Consider the following 23444-nt stretch of genomic DNA (forward strand, 5'->3'; position numbering starts at 1 on the left):
ACTGAATGTTGCACCATGCTTCATATTTTTTTCTTCACTTCAGTTTCATTATCCTTCCTGCTTGTATTCTAAAACTTATCTTCCCTTCTCAAATACATAACAGGAACTGAAATGTTCACTATATGCTTTTTAAATTAAGTCATTCTATGGGAGAAAGGAGAAGGACCTATTTTCATTTTTATTCTAGAAGTATCTAGAAGTGTACACTGGTCTTGCCTTCACTTTGCAAGAGAAATCACTGAAAGCCTCACACAGGTGCAGAGCAGCTTCTTTAGTTAAATAGATAAGACTCAACCAAGACTTGATCATGCTTGCTGTCATGAGAGGCTGAATCAAGCACAAAAACCTTGAAAACAATAACTAACATTTAATATTAGCAGTTAGATTCTGATAGTGAGGATTAAAATGCACTTCTAGGATCTCAGGATGTTTTGAAAAGCTAAGCCTAGGAGAAGAAAGCTTGAAGAAAAAGATAAATCTTTGGTTGAAAGCCTTCCAGAACATTTTACCAGGCACATACATTGTAACTGTCTTAGCCTGCTTCTTGCTTGAAAAGTTGTAACCAGTATATTGGTGTATTTTATTACTCTCCAGATTCAATTTGCATGCAGAATTCCTTTCTCCTGTCATATCAGGATCCAAGCTTCCTAGAGCAAAACCAAACCTGAATCAGAAATACAAAAACTGTTTCATCTTATTACTCCCCACAATTCAGTGATCTGCACTGAGAAAAAAGGTTGAGGGGAGAAAACTTTCTTTCTGCCACTATTTCTCTCTGCTCGAAGTTTTTTGCTGTTATGTAACATTTGTGCTCCACACGTTTCTTTGACTGGATGGCACAACAGTATCTTGGAATGTTGAATTTGACTACCTTTCAAACTACTGCAGGTTTTTCTTCCTAACACACAAGGAAAATGATAAGATTTTGAATCACAGTTAGGGGGGTGTGTGTTTGTTGAGAAATGATTCCCAGACATTTATAATACTGAAAATTACTCTCTACCACTTACAAAACTAACAAAAAGTCTCATTTCTTTTTCAGAACAGACTTTGTCTATCAGCCATCTGCTACTGACTAAAGCCATCAACCACTACTGAAGTATGGTTTCATCTTTCACTAAGGATTAGCCCATGCCATTCTCATCTGATCTAGTCTTGTTCATCCATATATTTAATACTGTATTTTTAAATGTCTCCTTCCTGATTTTAAGACATAGATTATTGCTCTCAGAGGTGATGAGGAGATGATCTGTAAGAGTATGAGGGGTGCATTCCACAAAATTTTCCAATAAGCTCTTAAAGGGATATAAACTCTCTTTGTTGTGGGTACAGCTGAATCTTTCCTGTTCTCTTCTTTTGCCAGGAAGATATGAGTGGCTGGAGTGTTTGATTCTATATATAACTAGTTGATGTCAGCTGGATGCCAATCCCTTTGAAGAGGATCAGCCCCCAGTTTGTCTCAGTACTAGGTACCATGCAGATCCAAGCACAAGGGTAGAAACCATCCTGGACCAGGCAGGTCAACCCCATTTATAACAAACTCCTGAAGCTTCAACTAAAGAGTTGAGATCACTTTTTTTCTGCACAACAAAACAGTCCGGTAAGTGTATTGTTTCCTGAAATATTTTGTCATTGACTGTCATACAAACTAGTAGATAAAAGAAATGTATGTAACCTCTTGGCTCTGCAATTTAAAAGATGTTTATTTTTTAACCTAGTCAGAAATGCACTTTCTTTAAAGATGCCAGAGCATCTGATTTAGTTCCTCAAATTCTTTATTACATTAAGAAATATCAGTGTGACATTCTTGAAAACATAATACAAGATATAATTAAAATATTAGTTATGAAATAATCTTTTAAAGTACTGTGTAGATATGCAAAGGCCTAAATCTCTGACACTAGTTTTGCTGCAAAATGTATGTATCCAACTCAAAGTTCATTCTTTTGCACTTTCTATCCAGGTAAATACTTTCTAGCATCCAACTGCAAGCATAAACTGCCAGTGCATTTTGCCTAGTTAAAAACACTGTATTTCTAAAGGAGAAATAAAAAAATCACTATTCAGCTGTTCTAAACATGCTGTCAGAAATTAAAGTTGGCTTAATAGCACAAGCTGGCTCAACAATGTAAAAATGTGTGTTTTTTTTCAGCAAGGAAAAATCATATCAGAAAATCACAATGTTATCACATTCTGCCATGGTCAAAGAGAGGAAAGAACAAGCATCAGCCATTATGGATGAAATACAGAGAAATGGTATAGCGCTGAACCCAACTTACTCTATATGCACTGTCCTCTAGCCCTCCCTAAAACATTTTTAATCACAGAGTTTAACTCTCTTACAGCTTTGTCTCTGAGTGTTTTGCCATAAATAATCTTGGGGGAGTATCATGCTGCCTATGGTAACTAATCCTTTTGTAGTTGCCTCTTTTCATTTGAAAGCTATTTTCAGATGAACAACTGCTGTGAAGGAATGAAGTAATCTAACAGCTGATGTACATTCTGCTAGGATAGCCTTTCAGAACATTATTTGGGGTTAATAACATGACTTCATTCCATTTTAAATGGCTATCATCTGAAGAACACACTGATCTGCCTGTATCTTTTTTTTGTTTGTTTTTTTTTTTGGCTCTTTTTTGTGTTGTTGTTTTTTTTAATAGGAATGATAAAAAAATTTGAAACAAATGTTTACAGCTCTGTTCCTGACAATTAATCTTTGTAACTAACAAAATCTGCTATCAATGTGGCAATTTTCTCCCAATTCATAGCCATCAATTCATCTCATATGCAGAAATTTTACTCTTCTGTTGTTGCACTGATGAAAATGTAGACATGAGAAAGTAAGAGAGTAAAGAGCTTATTAAAATTATGCTTCTAGTGTGACACCTTCAGAAGCAATTATCTCACCTGGGAATACTGATCTTCTTGGTTTTCACTAGGTATTTGCTGGGTGCTTTTCAAGATCCTTCTAATCCTTCCCATGAATCTTTTTAACCATCTATGTAAAATATCATTCTTTTTAAAATGATAAGCACCCCACAAGTGGCACTGAAAAAACAGAGAGCTTTGTCAATACTTACAATTTTTGCAAATCATACTGCTTACATACGATAAAGAACTGGACCCCAGTAGTAAAAAAATTTTCTTGTGGTCTTTTGCTGCAGAGAGTTATGGGAGGTTTTCTGTACACACTCGTTAACCAATCTGACTGCAGGAAGAGTAGGACCAGAAACCTAAAGAATTTAGAAAAAAGAAGCAATATATCGCAGTGCCCGCTCCTAATACTGATAATTACATTTTTTTCCCCAGTAATTTCAATTCCTCTTCCCTCTTTTTATTCCCAACTGAACATACACTTAAGTCTAAAACCCAGGCTGCCCTTACGGATTTCATTACAACTCAGATTTTTTTGTACTGAAAGTACCATATGTTCCTGAAATAGCCAGTAAGCTTTTCAGGGCAGAAGAACTGTTTAGAATAATGAATTTCAAATGGTAAACGTTGCTACTGTCTATTGTGATACTAATAAATATACCATGCAGTTCTGGCAGCCATTGGAGTTGTTGGATACCAGTGTTCACCCTACATAATCTGTCCCTTCATTACTTATGCATTATCAGCTTTGTTGTCAAGTTAGACTCATACATGTAGATATAAACAGATCCTGCAACTTGTTTTAAAAGACATGCTGTGATACAAGGCCATTGAAGACAATACAAACACCTCAACTTTGTATTCTACTTCTCTCCCTTCTTTGGATGCCTGAGATATAAATATTTTAAAAAACCATATAATCTTCAAGAAATGTGTGTGCTAATAGTCTACAACTTTAAATTATACAAGTTAAGTGAAAGCAATTTCGAAACAGAAGGATAATCAAAGCCATAATAAGACAAATTGTACACTAATTCTCTAGGACCAAATGTGAACTATTCTTCAAAAAATTAGAGATAAATCTGATTTTTAAAGGAATAAATTTTCCTCTTTTAATTTTTGACAATTTATTTCCCTCTCTCCCTCCCCCCACCCCAATTGTGAATTAAACAAATTTAGGCTGGGATCTAGAAGATAAAAATGCTGTCTTTCTATGCTGTGCATCACTGTTTACAATGAAGGTCCTGCACCTGGAAATGACCTAAAAAGTAAACTTCATCTGGATAGAAAATACTGTTTCACAGATGTTACTACAGCATTGACAGAGATGAACAGTAACAGGAGGCTCTGAAGTGCAAGTCCTTTTGGCTTGGGATGACACTCAGAAGTATACCTCCTGCGTTTCTATTTTAGCTCCTTTTTATTACAATGCTTTCACACAAACACTGAACCTCAAACTCCTTGTAAATGATATTCACAGCAGAATCAGTTGTGGAAAAGATACAAAGTCATTCAAGTTTTTATGAGTGTCTTAAATCTGGGCTGGGTTGGTAATGACTGAAAGTCCACATTTTCCTGTTGGGCTATAGAAAATGACACTGTAATCTGCTTAAGTTCTATGTGTCATAAAATGCTGCAGTAAAAGACACCCTCTTATGGTCTCAGAAGAGAGCCCATAGGGCTACAGCTGCATCAGGAACATTATGACCTTTCAAACACTTTTTCTTTTCTCTGGCAGAATTGGACATATCATGAAATTTCTACACCTAGTTGGTAGAGGCATACGAATGTGTACATATGTACATTTAAGGAAATCTTTGGAGTTCCTCAGATTAGCATTCAATTAAGCCCAAACCTCATGTCTAATTCTGTCCAGTTTCTTAAGTGCATTCTTCAGTAGCTAAACAGCTCTCTTACGATGATGTTACAAATTCTTACTTCTGATACCATAACAAATATAATATTCATTATTAAAATTTATAATCCAAACAAAGACTGTAAACTTGAAGACCAAAGGGGATTGAGGGAAAAAAATATGCAGAAGGAAACATGTAAATCACATTTAAATGAAGTTTGTTAAGACTTTAAGTGCAGAATAGAGCCAACTTGGCAGGAACAAATAAAGAAATGAAACCGGACTAAGATTAAGGTTAAACCATGAAACAAACTTCCAGCATTAATGTCCATTTATGAGGCTTTTTGCACTGGTGCACTTGGAGATGTTCTCTTTTTGTCATGCCCTAAATGTTCTCCTTTTCTCATTTTTCATCACCTTTCCTGAACTGACACTGAAACAATCCCTAGACACGTCATGAACCAGACAGCAGATTAGATTTTAGTTGGCAGGGGATTCAACTGAACTTCACACCTATGTTTCTGGGTTGCTGCCTAGATACACAATAATACACAACTGCGGGCTTCAAAGTACCTTTGAGCCTATAGCAAACATTTGCAATAACAGTACATACATAAAGGAACAGCAAGGTCCAAAACTGTTAACATCCTCCATGCCCCCAGACAAATGCAGGGTAGTTTTGACAGAGATCAGGATTTATTTGGCTCAGGATTTATATACTACTGGACAATGAAAAAAAACCTTTTCTATGTGAAAATGTTGCTGATCTGAGGAGTAGACTTCTCATCTCTTATTACCATAAAACCATTCAACAGCCCATAGCCCTATAGTAACCTTGAAAAGGAAGAAAATCAAAATATGACTTGTGGGTCAAAATTTTAGGCTACAGGCCAGTAACTAGTACACTTATCTCAACCACAGAGCCAAATCCTCACCATTATCTGTCACTGATATGGCTGTGTTGGACAAGCTGAGTCATTTTCTTCCATGTTAAGAACTCTCTGTTTTTAGCTAACAAGTAAGAGGAGTGTGTTAGGATTCTTTCTGCATACTATTAATAAAGCAGAAGAGCATGCATGATAGAGTTAGTGTGCAATAGCTCCAGTTAAATCTACTGCAAGCATTCAATTGAAATCAGTAAGAACAAAAGTGGATCAGTGGTGATACAGTCCATGGCCTATAAACTTGTTTGATTTACTTCATGGAAAACTTATTTAATACAGCTTAGGCTAGATGCTTAATGCACATATCTCAATTGTATTTTCCCAAATGTCAGCACTACACATTTCTTTTCCATCATATAATTGCTAGGAGATATAAATCATGCTACATATGCCATGTACTCAAAATGAAACACTGAAAATTAAAATAAAAACCTCTTTTTTTTTTTTTTTTTTTTTTTTTTTTTTTTTTTTTGCCACCCCCCAGCGTATGCAGTATTAACTTTGACATTAGGTACCTATGCAGATAATTAATTTGTACTGCTAATTTTAGATTGGGCTTCCTGTTTGATTAACCTGGAAGCAAGATACAGTGCCTTACATCTAATTAGGTTTCATTTTAATGCATTAAGATACCTGATGAAATTCAGAATTTTATACCCTGTAGCTTATAAGAGAATGTAAACAATAGGAGCTCTTATTAAAGAAATAACTGACTGTGATTTTGAATAAGTGAACTGAATAAATATAATGCATGTCCTCAATGTAATCCTTGAAACACATTCCATTTTTTTTTCCTGAAGTTCAAGAGTAACTGAGAATTATTTTAATTAACAAAATGATAATTATTAATAAAAGTGTCAACAGGAAATTATTTTGTTAAATTTTTGCTTTACTATCTGATCCAATTATTGTTACATTTTTTCAATTTTTCTAAGCTCTAAGATGAAATAAATTAATACAAAATAGTTTGTACAGTCTTGAAGTTACTGTATTGTCAGTTCCAAGCTTTATCTACAGATTGAGGACACCTAGTAAGAGTGACTACTCAGCATCAGTTTCCTCAGTGACACAAACATCCCCGTTTACGGAACATCACCACAGAGATGATCAGTAAAGTTTTGGGTGTTCCATGTTCTCCCTCCATAGTCTAGATTGATCTTCCCCTTCTTCTACTTAGACATCTTCATTTACAAATCTGCTAGGAGCCCGGTAAATAAAAGACAAGATTTTTTTTCCAGAACAGTGAATAAACTAACACTGCATTTTATAGTTCAGTTCCCGATAGTGTCAAGTTTTGATTCTTGCTTGTAACTTTTCTCTTAGAGAGAATAAAATACAGATATTTTAAACATATAATTTTTTATTAGGATATTGTGAATCTTTGTTCTGTCTCTCATTTTTAACATCTTGAACTTTATTTTGAAGATTTCTTTAACTATGATAAAAAATGTTATTTAATATAGACATTCTAATACAAACTTCTCTAAAAGTACAAAATGTCCTGGATTTACACATAAGAGGTAGAATATTATATTAAAGAATAATTAAAAATAAAATTTATATAAGCTATAAGAAACTGATAGGTGTGTTTATAAGGAGCTACCTGCTCATCTATCCAGTAAGAAAGCGATAGATATGTTTATAAGGAGCTACCTGCTCATCTATCCAGTGCAGAACACAAAGTCAACTGAAGGTTTGATTTGGGAATGCTGAGGTGAGATGGTATTTTGTTACTAGTTTCAGCAGAAGCCAGTTTTCCTAAGTCTCCATGCATGACAATGTTGATCCAACTTTCAGAACAGCTAAATGTCATTCAACTGAAATAAATGTGGAGCTTGGGGTGCTTGGCATCTTTGAAAACCATGGTTGCAGTGTTCTATACTCTACTCCAAAATTTTGGAAGAATGATCAGTTTCACTAACTCCAAATGAAGCTCCCTCCATGTATTAGATAATTATGCCCTGATGTGTTATTGGGTTTCAGGTGTAGGGTGTGCGACATCAGGCATTTAAGAAAAATACAGGTATGTATTTATTCACTGTATTGCAGTCTCACCCAGCTTAAACCTTGGAAAAAAGGTCAGCACCCCAAGAGACATCATGGTAGAGGAACTATCAACACTCAGCAACAGAGGTGCAAGACTCTTCAAGAGACGTCAGCGGAGATCTGATAAATACACATATGAAAATTATCATTATGTTGCAAACAAGCCAAGAAATGTGAGTATTTTGTAAAAACTTCCCAACAAAACACCGTGAAACTAGCCTGGGGTTCCTTTCGTGCTCGTGACAAACATTCTGCGTGATGTATTTGTAGCTTTAGGAAGAACAAGGAGACAAAGGATAAAGCTTGTTTCTGAACTCATCCCTCAGGAAATGGTTTAAAGCATTAGCAGTACCCTGGGTATCCTCATGGCATTAAGTGTATCTGATGTTTGTCTCATCTGTGGCCTTGGCAAAATACTTAAACCACTTGTTTAATGCCTGAAAATTAGGAGAAAACATTCATACATTTTGTTTAGCTCTCCAGCGTGGCAAAGGTTCAATTACTTGAGTGTGAGCACTCTACATCCAGTCTAATACAGCATGCAAGTAGCCCCTCTAACTCCATCATGATTTTGAATCTTTAAATCCTGCAAAGGTGATGCTACGATTGTATTTGTATCCAAACCCCACGGAATCCATAGAAAGACTTTTACTGAAGTTTTCTTTTATCAAAAACTCCGCTTAGGGAAATAAAAACAGTGACTATATGTAACGTACTGATATGACAAAGCCTAAAGATTGAATTGGTACAAACAGGAGATGACTAATTTATGAACCAAATAGTAAAGTACCATTGATCACTCAACTGTGTTCAACTGTATTAACAAAAAAACACATTGTACTTGTAGATTAATCAGAAAAAATAAAACAAGTGCATGTTTTTGACTCTTAAGGAAACTTTTTTGTATAAGTGCATCTCGTAAGGAGGCTTTGGGAGCAGAAAGTTTGCAATTTACTATTCTTATGCAAATTTTGAGGATCTCTCTCAATCTTCTGCAGTATTTCTCACAAAAACACACAAACCACGCATGATGTACAGTCAGTGTGACATTATGACAATGGAAGAAATTATTCCTCTTTGGTTTTTGTTCCTCTCCCTTAAGTGCCTATTTAGACATTGTCTTCTTCATCAGATGATTTTGGCTGCCAAAGTTAATCTTTCTAACATACCCCTGGATGGCTCCAAAACAGACTTCCTTGATTTTTATTTTTATTTTATTTTTTGTTTGTTTTGAGTTAAAACAAGTATTGAGTATTTGCTTTCCTACTTAAAGAAATTGTTACTCTAAAACTGTATATATTTAAATTACTTTTAGCTTATGCGTCATAGCTAAAATAAGATACTGACTTCTTATGAAACTCCAATTCTATATTTATGCAACAATGATTAAGCCTTTAGATGTTTCCTTAGAACTGATGACCCAACAGCAGAGTGGAAAATAACGCCATATCATTAATCTTCAGAAAGTGACCTACAGTGAAGTTGCTATTTCTATTATAAATACAGGAAAAGAAAATCCCAAACAAAATCAATTCAACAAATGCAGTGGATTTTCAACTGAGATAGGAAAAGAAACTTTGAAGAATCAGTGCTTTGAAACACTAATGGCTCAAACCATAAAGGATTTATTGAATATTCAAGTATTGAGGAGCCTTGTCTTTCACATCACAACTCCTAGCACTTAGTCATCCATCAGCCTCCTGTCAAAGTAACAGAACTCACTGTCCGCTGTGAACCACACGACCCACAGGTACAGGCAGATATTGTTGTGACTACTGTGAGCAACAGAAGGGATGAACTCTCTTCTTAGACTGCGCATCAGTAATTAAATAGATCTTAACTTAGGAAAAGGTTAGACAACTCAGTTAGATGGTAATTAGTCCTCTTATTGATCTAGCTCCTCAAACTCTCAGTTCTTCATATGAAGCTTGCACACACTTGAAATACATACATTTAAAATTGTGCTGTAATGCCACTCTTAACACTGATAGATTGATAGACTATACAATTTTGCTTACATAGCCATTGCAAGAGAGTTGAGAAATTGTTTAATCTTCTGGATAACAACTAGAAAGCCCAGAGGAATACTGTCCAGCAAAAATGGTACCTAAAAGCAGGACGGTATTCCTCTGGATAGCATGCCCTGGGTCTCAGACCTGGGCATCCCTCAAAAGAGAATCATGGATGAACTCTTCTTTTTCTTTTTCTTTTCTTTTTTTTTTTTTTTTTTTGCTTTTGCTATCAATGATGTTTATTTCTAATTGAATGCAGCGTGGAGAGCCCATACACAGTGTTAAAATGGATGGTCTCAGTGTTGAAGGAATTCCCCAGCATGCTCCAATGACGCCCCCTAATACACCTGATCCCCGGAGCCCACCACATCCTGACAACATTGCCCCAGGTAATACATTAACATGTAGATATGAATTATATTTAGTGTTCATTACACAGCAGCTGACAGAGCTCTTTATGAAACAACACCATTAACCATAATTTAATAATGGAATTGCTGTTAGAAATTCATAAATTCAGTTAAGATAACTAATCAGAATTTCCCATGGAAATTTAAAGCAGAGCAGTTTAGTTGCTTCTGTTCATTTTTAAAGATTTTATATGCCTTTTGTACTACTTTCCCTTCAACTAAAACATGCATTATGATCTGGTGAAACTGCTCATATATTTACTGATCCCATAAATATTGAGAAACCTCCTCAGCTGTTAAATTAGACTAATACATGGCATTTATATCGCCCTAGTTTCTAAACCGCAATGCAATGCTCACCAATCTGAAAATCATCTATTGTAGTTTAATTACCCATAAATGTAAATATGAAGTAATCGCAAGTTTTGCTGGACTCTTTTATATAGAAGTAACTTAAAGAGAAATTTGCCCCAGCTACAAACAAAGTTCTGATTTATTTAAGTCCTTAACTGTGAAGGCACTGTTTTCTTTATTAAAAGCAGAGAGCTGACGGAAGGCCTTATTTTGCATTCTCTAAGACTAGAGAAGGCTAATTTGTTGTGATTAATTTATCCAGTGATATATCCTTTCTTCCTGTTTATGAATTATCCATGAGCACACTGTTGTTTTTTTTTACAAATTCATTCTTTGTTTGGAATTACTCAATGCATGTTTTGTGCAGACCTTTTCCAGTCTATGTAAACTAGGTCAATGCTACTCTGTTAGAGAATGCTAAGACTCTGTGCATACACGGGACAAATACAGTTCAAATAGAGGTCTTTGCCATTGCTATGAGATGGTAGAAATCTTCACATTTGAGAATGGTAAAAACAATTTGCTTTAGTTCTGGTGAAATAAATAGTTATTAAACAACAGGGTAGGTCTTTTTTGCTTGTTTGGTTTTGTTTCTTTTTTTTTTTTATGTTTGTTAGAGAAAATAGCATTACTTTGTAGAGCTACATGCAGAATAAGGATAAAAGGGAAAATAGATTTCCTTTGTTTTTCATATAAATACCGTAACTCATATATTAGGATAATCCCTTGATGATTTTAATTCTTCAAACTGTACTTTCAGGTCTGTTTTCCCTCCTTCTATATTTGCTCTTGACATGATGTACTTGCTTGTAGAAGAAATCACACTGAATATGGATTTTACTTGCTTATTAAAACTCTGATCAGAGCCTGACCCTCAGATGTTTATGCAGAGAAAAATCTGTTTGTTAATTCAGGCCAAGATCTGCATTGATACACTCTTATAATCAAACAGACTCTTACGACTTCATGAATAATTTTAAATAAGGCTAAGTTAAATGAGGAGAGTTAAGTTAAAAAAGGAGAGTAGAATACTTCAGAGCAGTTATCTGAAATTTTCCAAATGCACTCAGTGACTTATCTGCTGTTGTGTGGCTTTGGTCAACCCATTTGTTTCAGTAGTTCATTTTATCTAACCTTAACTGATGGGAATATCACTTTCTATTTTCATAGGATGATTATAAAGAATCAAAAAGGCAATATACTGTTATACTGGTTTTGCCATGATCTCTTTACAGGATATTCTGGACCACTAAAAGAAATTCCTCCTGAAAAGTTCAACACCACTTCTGTGCCAAAGTATTATCAGTCTCCTTGGATAGAAGCCATTAGGGATGATCCAGAGCTGCTGGAAGCCTTATATCCTAAACTTTTCAAACCTGAAGCAAAGCCAGAACTGCCAGATTACAGGAGCTTTAACAGGTAATTCTGAGTGAGCACTGAATTTTATAGTGGAGAAAAAGAATTACTATGAAACAAAATGTTTCCAGGAGCTGTAAAAATACACACCACCTGTACTTACGAGTATATCCCCCGAAATTTACACAGATTACAAGTAGCAAACAAGAGCTTTAAGAAGTAACAAGTCTCTGTAGTGTGGGCACAACAATAATTATAGAACAAACAATGGAAGATTAATTGTTGAAAATACTGAATAAAAGAAAGAAAGATAGAAAGAACTAGAGAAAGAGAAAAGGAAACAAAGAGAGACATAAAAAAATACTACAGGATATAGTAACACTTCAAACTTTTTCCAGTGTTTCTGTTGACTTTGGCAGGTATGGTATAATGACCTCATAAGCCCCATCAGGGAAACTCTCAGTAACACTTGACTTGTAAGCTATATAAGGCAAATCGCTTTTATTTTTACTTTTTATTTCTTTAATTTTATTTATTTATTTATTTTACAGCTCACACTGCGCTGGCTGGTTTTGTAGGCAATGGTAGCACAGTGAACTCTACCCCTCTTAGCAGTGCCACAGACAAAACAGCTCACAGCCTGCATATTTTATCACATTTTTCTTTTAAGTATCTTTGAAAACATTTGGTAATAAATTAGCACATGCATTACAAGCAGACTTCAAAATACATTAGAAATAGGAGGAGGTCTGAGAATAAAGTTTCTTATATAGGAGCTTGTATGATGAGGCTTTTTGGTAGAGCTTCTTGACAATTATTAACAATAATGGTTTGGAGATATTTTGAAAGTCTTAAAACTCATCATTCATTGCTATCATTCATTCCATTCACATTATTGTTATTTCTCAAAGCCATGGACAGTTATTTACTGGCAACCTACTTAAAACGTACTTAAAAAGTTCACAGTTATATAGTTAGTGAAAAATACCCCAAACATCACTTCGATTTGTACCATAGATGGGCCTCAACTATGAGTGCATGGAGCAAGAACTGCAATACATCAAAATTGGCACTGCAGACACCACACTAATTTTTATATCCCAATACAATATAATACATATCATAAGCATGTAATACACTTTTGTCAGTAAGCAAAACAAGAATACAAATCAGAGAGATATACCACAGCTGCCAACATTGGAACAGTAGCAGCACAGTTTGTACACTACGGTCATTGCAACTGAAAGGAAAAAAAAAACATAGCCAAAGATACATATACATAGAAATAGGGAAAGAATTAGTGCTCCCTCACACAAGAGAGATTTGAAGTCCATCACACAAGTCATCACTGTTGAAAGACAGCATCAGACAAGGCACGGGGTGCATTAATAGGGATATCTCAGTGAGCTGAGTCAGTATCTGATGGCTTATTTGTGAATTTCTAGCTGCTTTGTGGTCCCATAATCTGTTAGTTATCCTCTATATAACAGTAACTGCTCAGATTTCCTCCTTATTCACCCTTCAACTGCCATAAAAAAACACTAAAACTTGCCAGATACATATAGATCTAGATTGTGAAACTATCTGACAGATTCAAAATGCAAGACATAGAGATATAATCCATGATACTTTAACAAAAACACAGTTTTCCTCAATGTAAATAACAACAATCCAGAAAAAGAATCCAGAAAAACTGATACATCCAGTACCCTCTGGTATATGCTTTTGAGCAAGAAGGACAAGTTCCAAAAGAAATAAAGACTTTTCAAAATTGAAATTCAAGATACTAGACTACTGGGGAGGATCTCAGAGCCATGAGTTTAATGTCTACTCTTCTAAAAATGGATAGAGTGGAGTGCCTGATAGTGGGGTTGAAAGCATGCATCCGACCTGCAACTGCCCAGCTAATTAACCACAAGTATTACAGAGAAGGCTAAATGTGACCTCTGCCAGAATACTGAAAATAAAACAGAGTTGAGCCAGAGGGAATAAACAATCTTTTTTTCTCTAGCTGAACAATAAAGCAGTTTACATGGAAGTTGAGAAACTACTGTCTGAACCTGAGTTCCCAGATCTTTTAAAGTACTCTCTGTACTTATTACTTTCCGTAAATGAAAGAAACAGATCTAGGAGCAGCAAAAAGGCCCTAAACCTCTTTGCTTACAATTGCATGGCTTGACATCTAGACAAAGAACCACAGTCTTTCTAATGCAATCAATTTTATATTTCTGGACAGCATTTGTAATTCAACAGAGGACTTTATCACCTCTAGAATACCACATATGAGCAGTTAGGTTCATTCTTAAAGAGACATATATTGCAAAAAAAGCTTTTTTCAGACACATACTGTCACATGACACAGCAATTCAACAGTACTAGCAATGTGTTTTGAGTGAAAGTGCCATAGTGTACTCTAACCATCCAGCGGCAGTTGTACATCATGTTTGTTCTCAGGCGTGGAATTTGGGGCAAAACTGTATTAACTGAAGAATCATAGATGAGCTTCAGTTAAGATAGATGCAGCTGCCAATGTAATTAAATAGATCTGAACATTTGCAGAAGGAAAACTTTATCAGTCTTTTGTTTCTAGATACTACTAAGTTATCTAATCTAGGTCACAGCATCCTTGATGTCTTTAATTTCAGTCTTGGGGAGAAAGCAAATGACAGTGTTTTAAACATTTGAAGTGTGGGGGCATCAATGAAGGCTTTCTATCATGATTCATCATTCAACAAAGTACCACTATGCCTGTTCTCCAGCAAAACACTAGTACAGTCATCATTAGTCAGGACAGGGTGTGGTTAACAGTATGTGTGATGCACAGAATTCCCAAAGAAACAGGCCTGAGATTCTACCCAAGTTTGTGCAGTGGTATCCGTCAACATGGCACTTGGATTTCACTGGCCATATTCAGGTTCCTTTCAGCTTTCCATATTCCAGGATAAACCAGCAACATGATTTCTAATGGTGAGGGACATCTGATGTGACAGAATAGCCCCACACAAACAAGGGTTAAAAGTATACTCAGAGTTCACCAGCATTCAGGTTTTTTAGTTTGTTGGTTTTTCACTACCAGCAATGAACTGGTAGCACTGGACCACATAGCAGTGCCATTTTTTATTACTGACTTTAACCACAGCAGAATCAAAACTAAGGAATTCACAGTAGCATTAGTTGGAATCTAGCAGGCATTTTACACTGCAGGGATCTTGTAATGCTGGCAGGTCAATGAAGGAAGAGGCAGTGGAACAAACAACAAGCACATTTGCCTTCTGATGCAGGGCTTTCTGTGAGACAGCCAATAATGGTTGAACTGCAGCTAGCACTAGACAGAACGTACAATCAGAGAAACTGGGTTATAGTATCGCTGTAAGAAGACTCTTCAGACAAGGCCACCCTTTCTCCCCCTGGATGAAAAGGAATCTGTGCTCACAGAGAAATGCTTCAGAACAGAGCCATGTCATCTGATTCTTCTTGGAGGTTCCTTCAGGGAAATTAACATATGCTGATGAGTTTGTAATATCAGTTAATTTAGTACCTTTATTGCATATGCCTTCCTGAAACTGAATAAAATATCAAAGTTTGGATTACGTGTGACACACAAAGCATTACATCTTGCTCACATAAGGCAAGCAAGTCTGACTGGTTCTGTCTGTCCTACCAGACAAATTATTGCTCAGCCTTCTTAATTCCCAAAGACTACTGTTCCAAAAACACTAAAGGAATCCAGTCCATCTGGACTGGGCTCTGCTTTTATTGATTAATGGATTCTGAACTATATTGTAAAAAAGCCAAGAAGCAGATCCTCAAAGGAATTTTGGCTGCCTAACTCTAACTAATGTAAGAGATTAGTGAAGACTAAATGTTTAGCCAGTTCCTTAGCACCTAAATACCCCTGCCAAACTGGCATTAGCTCTTGCAGTAACTTAACCGTGAAGGTCTGAGCATTTTGTAGGATCATGTTTTCTGCTCTTACATCTCCTTTTCACATAGGATTAACAGAATAAGCAAAATGTTCTGAGATTAATAGTCCCATTTTTATTTGCAAAACCCACATTTTTCAACATGATGTAATTGAAGCTGCTAATGCAGTTACCACAAACTTTCCTGAATAATCATCTGCAAGTAATCTCCTATTTTGAGACAGTAAAATATACAGTAAGACAAAGACCAAAACAAGAGCCCCTAACAAAACAGATGAAAATCTGGTTATGCCTGATGATATTAAATAATGCATCAGCTTTTCAGGAACACGCAAAGTGGTTATTAAACAGTCTCTTAAGCTTCCTGGTTCCACTTCCTATGGCTCTGAACCAGGATTTCTGCCCCTGTTATGAGCAATGACTCCTGGAATTTTTACATACGAGTTCTAGGTTTCTATACAATGAATCAGAGCTTACAACACAGGTCATTATAACACCATGTTGTCAGACAAGTTATTGCTCACAAGAAATCTACCACTGCTGTAAAGGAAAATCTACATCTATTAGCCAATTACCACACTATCCTTTGTGCTGACTGTCATGTGCTTCTGCCAAACACGCAAGAATGCATAATCCTCTGTGGTCAGACTTCACATAGGAACTAATATGTTTTTCCCCAGAAAAGCCATTTGAATTACTATAGAACACTCTTCTGTTTCTGTTACCTATAGGAATATGTTCTACTTAAAAGAACAAAATACTAAAAATAGGAAGTATTACACTATAGAATAGTTTTGGATTTTATACAGCTATTACTCTTCTATTCATCTTGATTGCTCCTTTTATTTATATATTGATGAGGATTAAATATTACAGCACTGTGAGAATGAGTATCTTAATTAGTGCAGCAATTAAAACAATCTTTATTATCCTGTAAGATGTAGATCACCACATTCACTCTGTGCCAATTATCAAGCAATTATTTTTAATCAGTATCATGCAGTATCCAATTTGGCACTGTGACCTAGAAGACAGGAGAAGATTGATACCACAGGCACTGTGTGAAAAGAATTCCCTTTGACCTCAAGAGAGTTTAATGCCTAGAGTGGCTGCTGCCACAAAATCTTCATCTGGGAAAGAGTTTAATCCAAAGCAGCCTTCTTCCCTTCCTAAGTATGCATGCCCAGAACTTTCATGATTTTTTTTTTATATCTTGCCTGACTGACCTTAGGATTTAACACTATCCCTTTTGCCAAAGCCTGCTTGTATTCAGTGAATCATCTGCGCAGTGCCTGGGCATTAATATTTCTTTTAGGTCAGATTTTTATTTTTTAATGTATTAATCTCTTTATTTTTGAGCACTTAATTGCCCCTAGGTGATGTTTTATCCATTGCTACCTTGTCGGAAACCCTAGTCAGAATTTCAATTTATCTTTCTTTAGTTTCTGTTGCTCTGGGTTTATACTATCACCTGGAGCCACTGGAAATACATACCAGCAGATCTGGCATCAAATACACAAAACCTACCAGGGCTAAAGAAATTTCACCATAAAAAAAAGCAAAACCAAAAAACTGTCACATACTACTGTATATGTATTTTACAGATATCGAGTGTCAATGTGCAACTTCAAAATCATTGGCCAGACAATATCCTGGCTAAGTTGTATGGCTGATAAAAACAAGCACGTCTGCTTGGTCACATTTGCTTATACAAAGGGTTCTGGAAAAAGAGAAACATGTCTCCCTCTCCACCCCTCCTCACCGCTCTCCTATTTTTATTTTCATCCTAGAAACTGGCAAATAGAAAAGAATCATGGGAAGTATTTGGAATTACTTCTGTTTTAAAATATTTTCAAATGCATGTAACAGTAAGTTCCTGCTTAGAATTTCTTATCTTTTAGTTTCTCAGGCTTATCATCTAAGGGAACATTTACATACAAATAACATGAAAAAAATACTGGCTGCAGATTAGGGGCCAATTTCAGCCAGAGTTTCAAGGCTTAGTTACATAAACATTTTCTTCAGCAACAAAGCTGAGATAAGAAGTCCTCACCCACTCTTCTCCTTTCCAAAGGCTGTTGTCTTTGGCTGCCCCTTTCTGCTTGATGTTACACTTCACTGCCTCCTCGCTCGCATTGTTACAATTGTTGTGCCACAATGATTAAAAAGCAGATTGCAAAACTTGGATTTTCAGGTCCTCCTTTTGAAGCACTGGTTTTGGTTTGCTGCTTTCTTGATTTGTTTTGCAGTGCTTTTTATTATTATTAATTTTTTTGTAATGCAGATGACATAAGTGACCCAAAATTCATCGCATATCCCACATACACACTGATACAATATGGTGCCAAAATACAGTGTAGTGGGAAGAACAAGCAGCTGGGAAGATGAGAAAATGGGGTGAGATCTTCCTAAACTAGTTACCCACTAGTGAGAATATGTTGAACTACGGTTTTCAGGCAGATTGATCTGTCGCCAAGGAAGTAAGTTTAGTAACTGTGACTCACCAGTGAAGAGGTTTTCTTGCAACATATTTTTCTGTCCACTTTTGTACTGATGACTCGGAAAAAGGCTTTACCGGCAGGAAGATCTTAGGGATGATTTGCCAGAAAAAAATAGCATTCTTTTCCCAAAGTCTTTACAATGTAATTTTTGTCATTAAAATAACTTCAATTCTTTAAAAACAGGCAATTTTTAAATAACACTTTAATTTTATTTCTCTAAATTCTACAGAGTTGCCACTCCCTTTGGTGGTTTTGAGAGAGCATCAAAACTGGTTAAATTCAAGGTACCAGATTATAATCTACTGATGCTAAATGATCCAAGATTCATGATTCTTGCAAATCCTCTTGCTACCAGAAGATCCTTCAATAGGACTCCTAAAGGATGGACATCTGAGAATATTCCAGTAGTGTTCATTCAACCTTCAGATTCCAACGATGTTCCAGAAACAGAGGACCTGTGAGAGAAGCTGCACTCTATATTGTACAAAATTTGGAAAGCTGCACATTCATGTATTTTTGGTCCAAATGTTACTAAAGGCTACTGAGAAAACCTTTCCTTGGCAGCTGGCACATAATGTCTGATGTGTTATTTCTTTTCTGGAATCTATTTTTCATCTGTTGACACAACATAAATAAAGGAATTTGGCAAGTACTGGCTGAGATAGTTTGTGTTTATACTTATATATTCTTTTACTTCAGTGAAAAATAAATTTTTTCTAAAATCTTCATCAATTCAGAACAGGTGCATCAACAAAAACTGCTAACATGGAATTTGATTTGATAGGTGTGCTGATTCTGGTAGAATAAGTAATACCATGATAATACGCTCCAAAAACCTTTAGTATCACCTGCTCAAGATGAGCATGGAGAAACCAACCACTTTTCTCAAACCTGCTTGAGACAAAGTTAAGAGTTTCATCATTACTTTGATGACAGCAAGTTAAGCCATTTTCTTCTTTCCTCCTCTAACTCAACTTTAATTATGGACATCAATGTCTTTGTCATAAGGATTTGTTTACAGAAAATGCAGTGTATTTGACTATGACAAAACTATGTAAGGGTGAAAAAGTACAAAGGCATTTCCTGGATGAGTTCAGAACGTTAGTTCTGATTGCAACTAAAAAACTGGTTGTGTCAAACATACCAGAATAGCATCACTGAGAGCTATGTTTCCGTAAGTGCTTTTGTCAATAGAAAGAAAAGCCATATACCCTTCCCCCCACAGCCATAATATATCTGGGGACTTAAAATCACCTGAGTTTTCTTGTACTTGATATGCTGGCAAGCTCTGACATCTTAGAAACACAATTTTTAGACTTCTATTATATCCATAACTTCATAGGAGGCAAACAAAACCAACTTCATTGGCTGAAGTTTCCTAGAATGGATTAGTTTGAGGACTTCAACTGTGTAAAATATACAACAATTATAAGGGCAATGATTAAAAATAATAATAATAATAATAATTCAAGCCTGAAAATGCAAAACCTAAGGGAAAAAAAACTATAGCAAGGAGCAATGCAAACATGTTCTAGAGGAAGGAAGTTGTTTTTCCTAAGCCATAATAAGCTTTTATAAACCTGCTATAGAAGTACGACATACACACAATGAACAACATATACACTATAAATAAGGCATACAACATATTTATTGTATACTCTGTAAAGACTACTTATACACACAGATCAAGGTATCTTCCTTCTTATGCATTGCACATGCTGGTAACTTCAGTTTTCTGTACATCTGTGGATCCACAGGAATAGAACAGGCTCAGGAGACTCAAGATTTTTGAGAAGTACTGAGCATACGTATGTACACACGCTCATCTGATGGTTCTGTCTAATTGAGATTTCTGAAACAGTCTGTCACAGAAAATCTGGTAGCTCTAATTCAACAGCCAACTGCAGCAGCAGAATCCTGTTCCTCTTTCTTTCTTCTTCAACTACCACAGAGCTATATACATAGCAGTACATTAAATGCACCCGGAGCTGCTCTTTCTGAAACAAGCCAATTGTGTCAGAGAAGTGTGCAAGTATTTGATACTTAATCTTCCAACACTGAGAGGCTTTCGCCAAACTGCCTTTTGGGATTAGGCCTTGAACCATGATAAACCCTAAGTTGTGCTTGGGAACTGTCTGGGAGATGGTTAATTGGCAGAAATCAGGACTGATCAATGCACTAAGCATTCAGTAGCACAGAGTATCAACTGCCAGCGTCCAGGAATGTTCCCTGGCTGCATCACTCTAGATGTATGTAGTCTTATTGTGCAAGTCTCACTGCAATAAACAAATCTCTGCCAAAAAAACAATCTCCTTTGCCACTAAAGTAGATTTTTTGTTAAGGTTGGAAATTCAGGGATCTTCTATTGACTTCAGTATGTTATTTTGGGAGCTGCTTGTATGGCACTTCAAATGTATGAGAAGCATGAAACCAGATTTGGGTAAAAACGAGGAATTTCAGAGATCACGATTTTATGAATTTTTGTAGACAAAGAGATGGCTCCAAAGTGAAATAAAGATGCTTTCTTTAGTTAAAGGTCTGGAAAGATATGTACAAAATAACTAATATGCTTGATAAATTTCAGCGGTACTTCTAAAAATCCCTGCAGCAATGGAGTATAGCAGAAAGGATAGAAAGAAAACACATGGGCAACAGCTTTACATGAGTGTAAATGATCACGGTATGCAAATATTTTCAAAACTCTGCTTATAACGGCATGCATACTTTAACACATCGCATACTTTAACACATCACACTCTTACTTACTTCCAAATGAGAAGGGAACAGAAGGGTGTGATGAAAGGGTAGAAATGTAGTAGGGGGTAAATGTGTACTTTAAAAGGTCTTTGTTCCCAAAGTGGCCTCATTTGTCTTTACATTAAGCTGCTCATTACAGCAGTTTAAACGGGACTTAGAAATTCATTTCAATGTTTTAACCAATAATATGGTGAAGAGAGGAAAGAGAACTGCTATTTCTCAAGCTACACAAAGTATTGTCTGATTACATTGTGTAAAAGTGAAGCAAAAGATGTACACTTCTGACCAGCTCTGTGAATATACGCCTTTTCCAAAACATATACACTTAAAAACTCTCTATGGTGTGAAAAGCATGGCCAGTTCATGGCAAGTTCATGGCCTGTGCTATCAGCAGTGTTGGTGACTAGTTGCTAGAGGGAGTCCATATATTAATCCGATGCAGTTCTGCTCTGAAAGTATACTCACTGATATAATGGCATTCCTATTTCAGACTTTAAAAATATAAACCTATATTTCATTTTATGTAGCTAAATTACCCTAACATGTAAATTGTACACTGGCAACAGCTAAATTGATTTTGGAAGTACTGCATGCAGAAGGTGATCTGAGATTCATTCCTGAATCCAGCAGGCCACAGGCTCTCTGCTGTGGATTTCTGCTGAGGTGCCACTAGTCTTTGAGGTATAAGGCATGTTGGCATGACCGTGGTAATAAAAAAACAGTAAGGTCTTTCTCCCATTTTCTACCTAATACTGTAGCTGATTTCTTCCATGTTTCTCATGTAACAACAGATTACAAGTCAATACCAAGAAACAAACAATTCATGCTAAGTTATATGATTAGCCTGCCTCCAAAAACATGTTGTTTATGCCTAATCCTATACTTTGGATGCAAAATTTCTTAGAGGCACAAACATTCTTAGCAGTTTAAATACGTCAGTATTCCCTCCTGTATAAATCTGCACCAATGATAATTGTGGAAATAAAGAAATAATCTGTTGTCTCAAAGTATTGTACTATTTTAATTAGTTTAATAGGCTTTGTTTTGACCACAGACAAGAAAACAACACTGGCAATAGAATTCTGACCTCAGTGAAATCAAACAAGGGGTATTGACTCTGTCTTCTGTGGAGGCAGAATTTCACCATTCAGTGCACTCACTGAATTCCAAATCTGTATTTGTAATTGAAATTCATGTCACTATCTTAAGCTACTATGTGTCCAGCAGCAGAATTGATGTTTAGATTATAGAGCCAAGGCTGACAACATGTGCAGTTGCTTTTGCATGGTACACATGACAAAACACAACAACTCCAGTCATGCCTCAGAAATACTCTGGGAAACCTCATGAAACTGTGGGGGGGAAAAATGAGCCTCTGCGTACACAGATCTTGGTTTTATTTATTTTCAGACTGAAGATGAATAATCTGGAAGCGAAGGCCCTCGACTACAGCTCTTAGATGGCCTAATGAGTGCAAAATATTTTAAACCGTATCTAAGACTGCAGGAAATACAGTAAGAAAGTGAAGCACAAAATCCTACACATGTTGGATTTTATAATCCATAACGGATAAATCATTGGCAGTCTAGACAGAAATACCAGAAAACCCCCACACAGCTGACAGTCATGCAGTGCTCGCTCCTTTATGACTCCCAGAGGCTACAGACTTTACAAAAACAAGTAAAGTACTCTAAATTATTTACAAACACTACATTTGCCACAGAGCTATTATGTAAGTGGGTGTGAGAAGATAGACGATAATAAATTAAATAGTTATTGAAGTAGAATGGGCACACTGATGTAGTTCAATAACAGATATGTCATGGTTTTGCAATTTTGTAATTTTGCTATCAGTATTCCACATCATAACATCATGTTAAGCATAGATAATTTTGACGAATGTGCTGCTCACAAAAGAAGACTGAATGTCCCAGGGAACACCACGGTCAGTCATATGACACAGACTCTATATAATCTCACTTCAGTGCTGGACTCGCTCTCTTTGGATCCTGCCAGCCATGGGGGAGTGTGTGGAAGCATTCCAGCCGTTTCGCCTATAGTTACAGTAGGCCTCTCGGTTTCGGGACTCACTCTCTCTTATTTTACTTGATTTGTTAGCCTTAATTCCAATTATATTGTATTACATTGTGTTATTCTGTATTTCGATATAGTATTTAGTAAATAAGTGTGCCTCCTTATATCATTGCCGCTGTATTTATTTCTTTTTTCCCTGTTTTCTTTTCCTTTGGGGATAGCAGCCCTGCAGGCCGTCTATACCCCTGTCATGGGTGCCGATAGATTTTAGGATAACCTATGACAAGATACTGAACATAAAATACTCTGATTGAAAGGAAATTTAAAAAGCAACTGAAAAAAAAGTAAAATTATTTCAAGGAAACACTTTATTTTAAA

The 23444-nt window shown here is 36.0% G+C and overlaps 2 protein-coding genes across 3 annotated transcripts in view; one reads left to right on the forward strand and one right to left on the reverse strand.

The window, feature by feature from the left end:
- SEC24D (SEC24 homolog D, COPII coat complex component) overlaps positions 1-23444 on the reverse strand; it is a 201869-nt gene that overhangs the window by 169535 nt on the left and 8890 nt on the right. The gene's annotated exons all lie outside the window — the stretch shown is intronic.
- Positions 1452-18927, forward strand: MYOZ2 (myozenin 2). 2 transcript variants are annotated; one of them, XM_072334491.1, is made up of 6 exons: positions 1452-1600; positions 2153-2256; positions 7723-7892; positions 9991-10120; positions 11731-11914; positions 18505-18926. In XM_072334491.1, the coding sequence occupies exons 2-6, from the start codon at positions 2181-2183 to the stop codon at positions 18734-18736; spliced, it is 792 nt and encodes a 263-aa protein (XP_072190592.1). In that variant the 5' UTR covers positions 1452-1600; positions 2153-2180; the 3' UTR covers positions 18737-18926. The 2 variants fall into 2 exon arrangements, with proteins under 2 accessions (XP_072190592.1, XP_072190593.1); XM_072334492.1 differs by lacking the exon at positions 2153-2256 and having other exon boundaries at positions 1462-1600; positions 18505-18927.

This window comes from Excalfactoria chinensis, chromosome 4 (assembly GCF_039878825.1).
Source record: "Excalfactoria chinensis isolate bCotChi1 chromosome 4, bCotChi1.hap2, whole genome shotgun sequence".
Lineage (NCBI taxonomy): Eukaryota > Metazoa > Chordata > Aves > Galliformes > Phasianidae > Excalfactoria > Excalfactoria chinensis.

Coding starts and splice junctions, on each gene's coding strand:
- MYOZ2 (XM_072334491.1), top strand. CDS start 2,181: ATGTTATCACATTCTGCCATGGTCAAAGAGAGGAAAGAACAAGCATCA. Junction 7,893..9,990: donor TTGCAAACAAGCCAAGAAAT/GTGAGTATTTTG, acceptor AATTGAATGCAG/CGTGGAGAGCCCATACACAG. Junction 10,121..11,730: donor TCCTGACAACATTGCCCCAG/GTAATACATTAA, acceptor ATCTCTTTACAG/GATATTCTGGACCACTAAAA.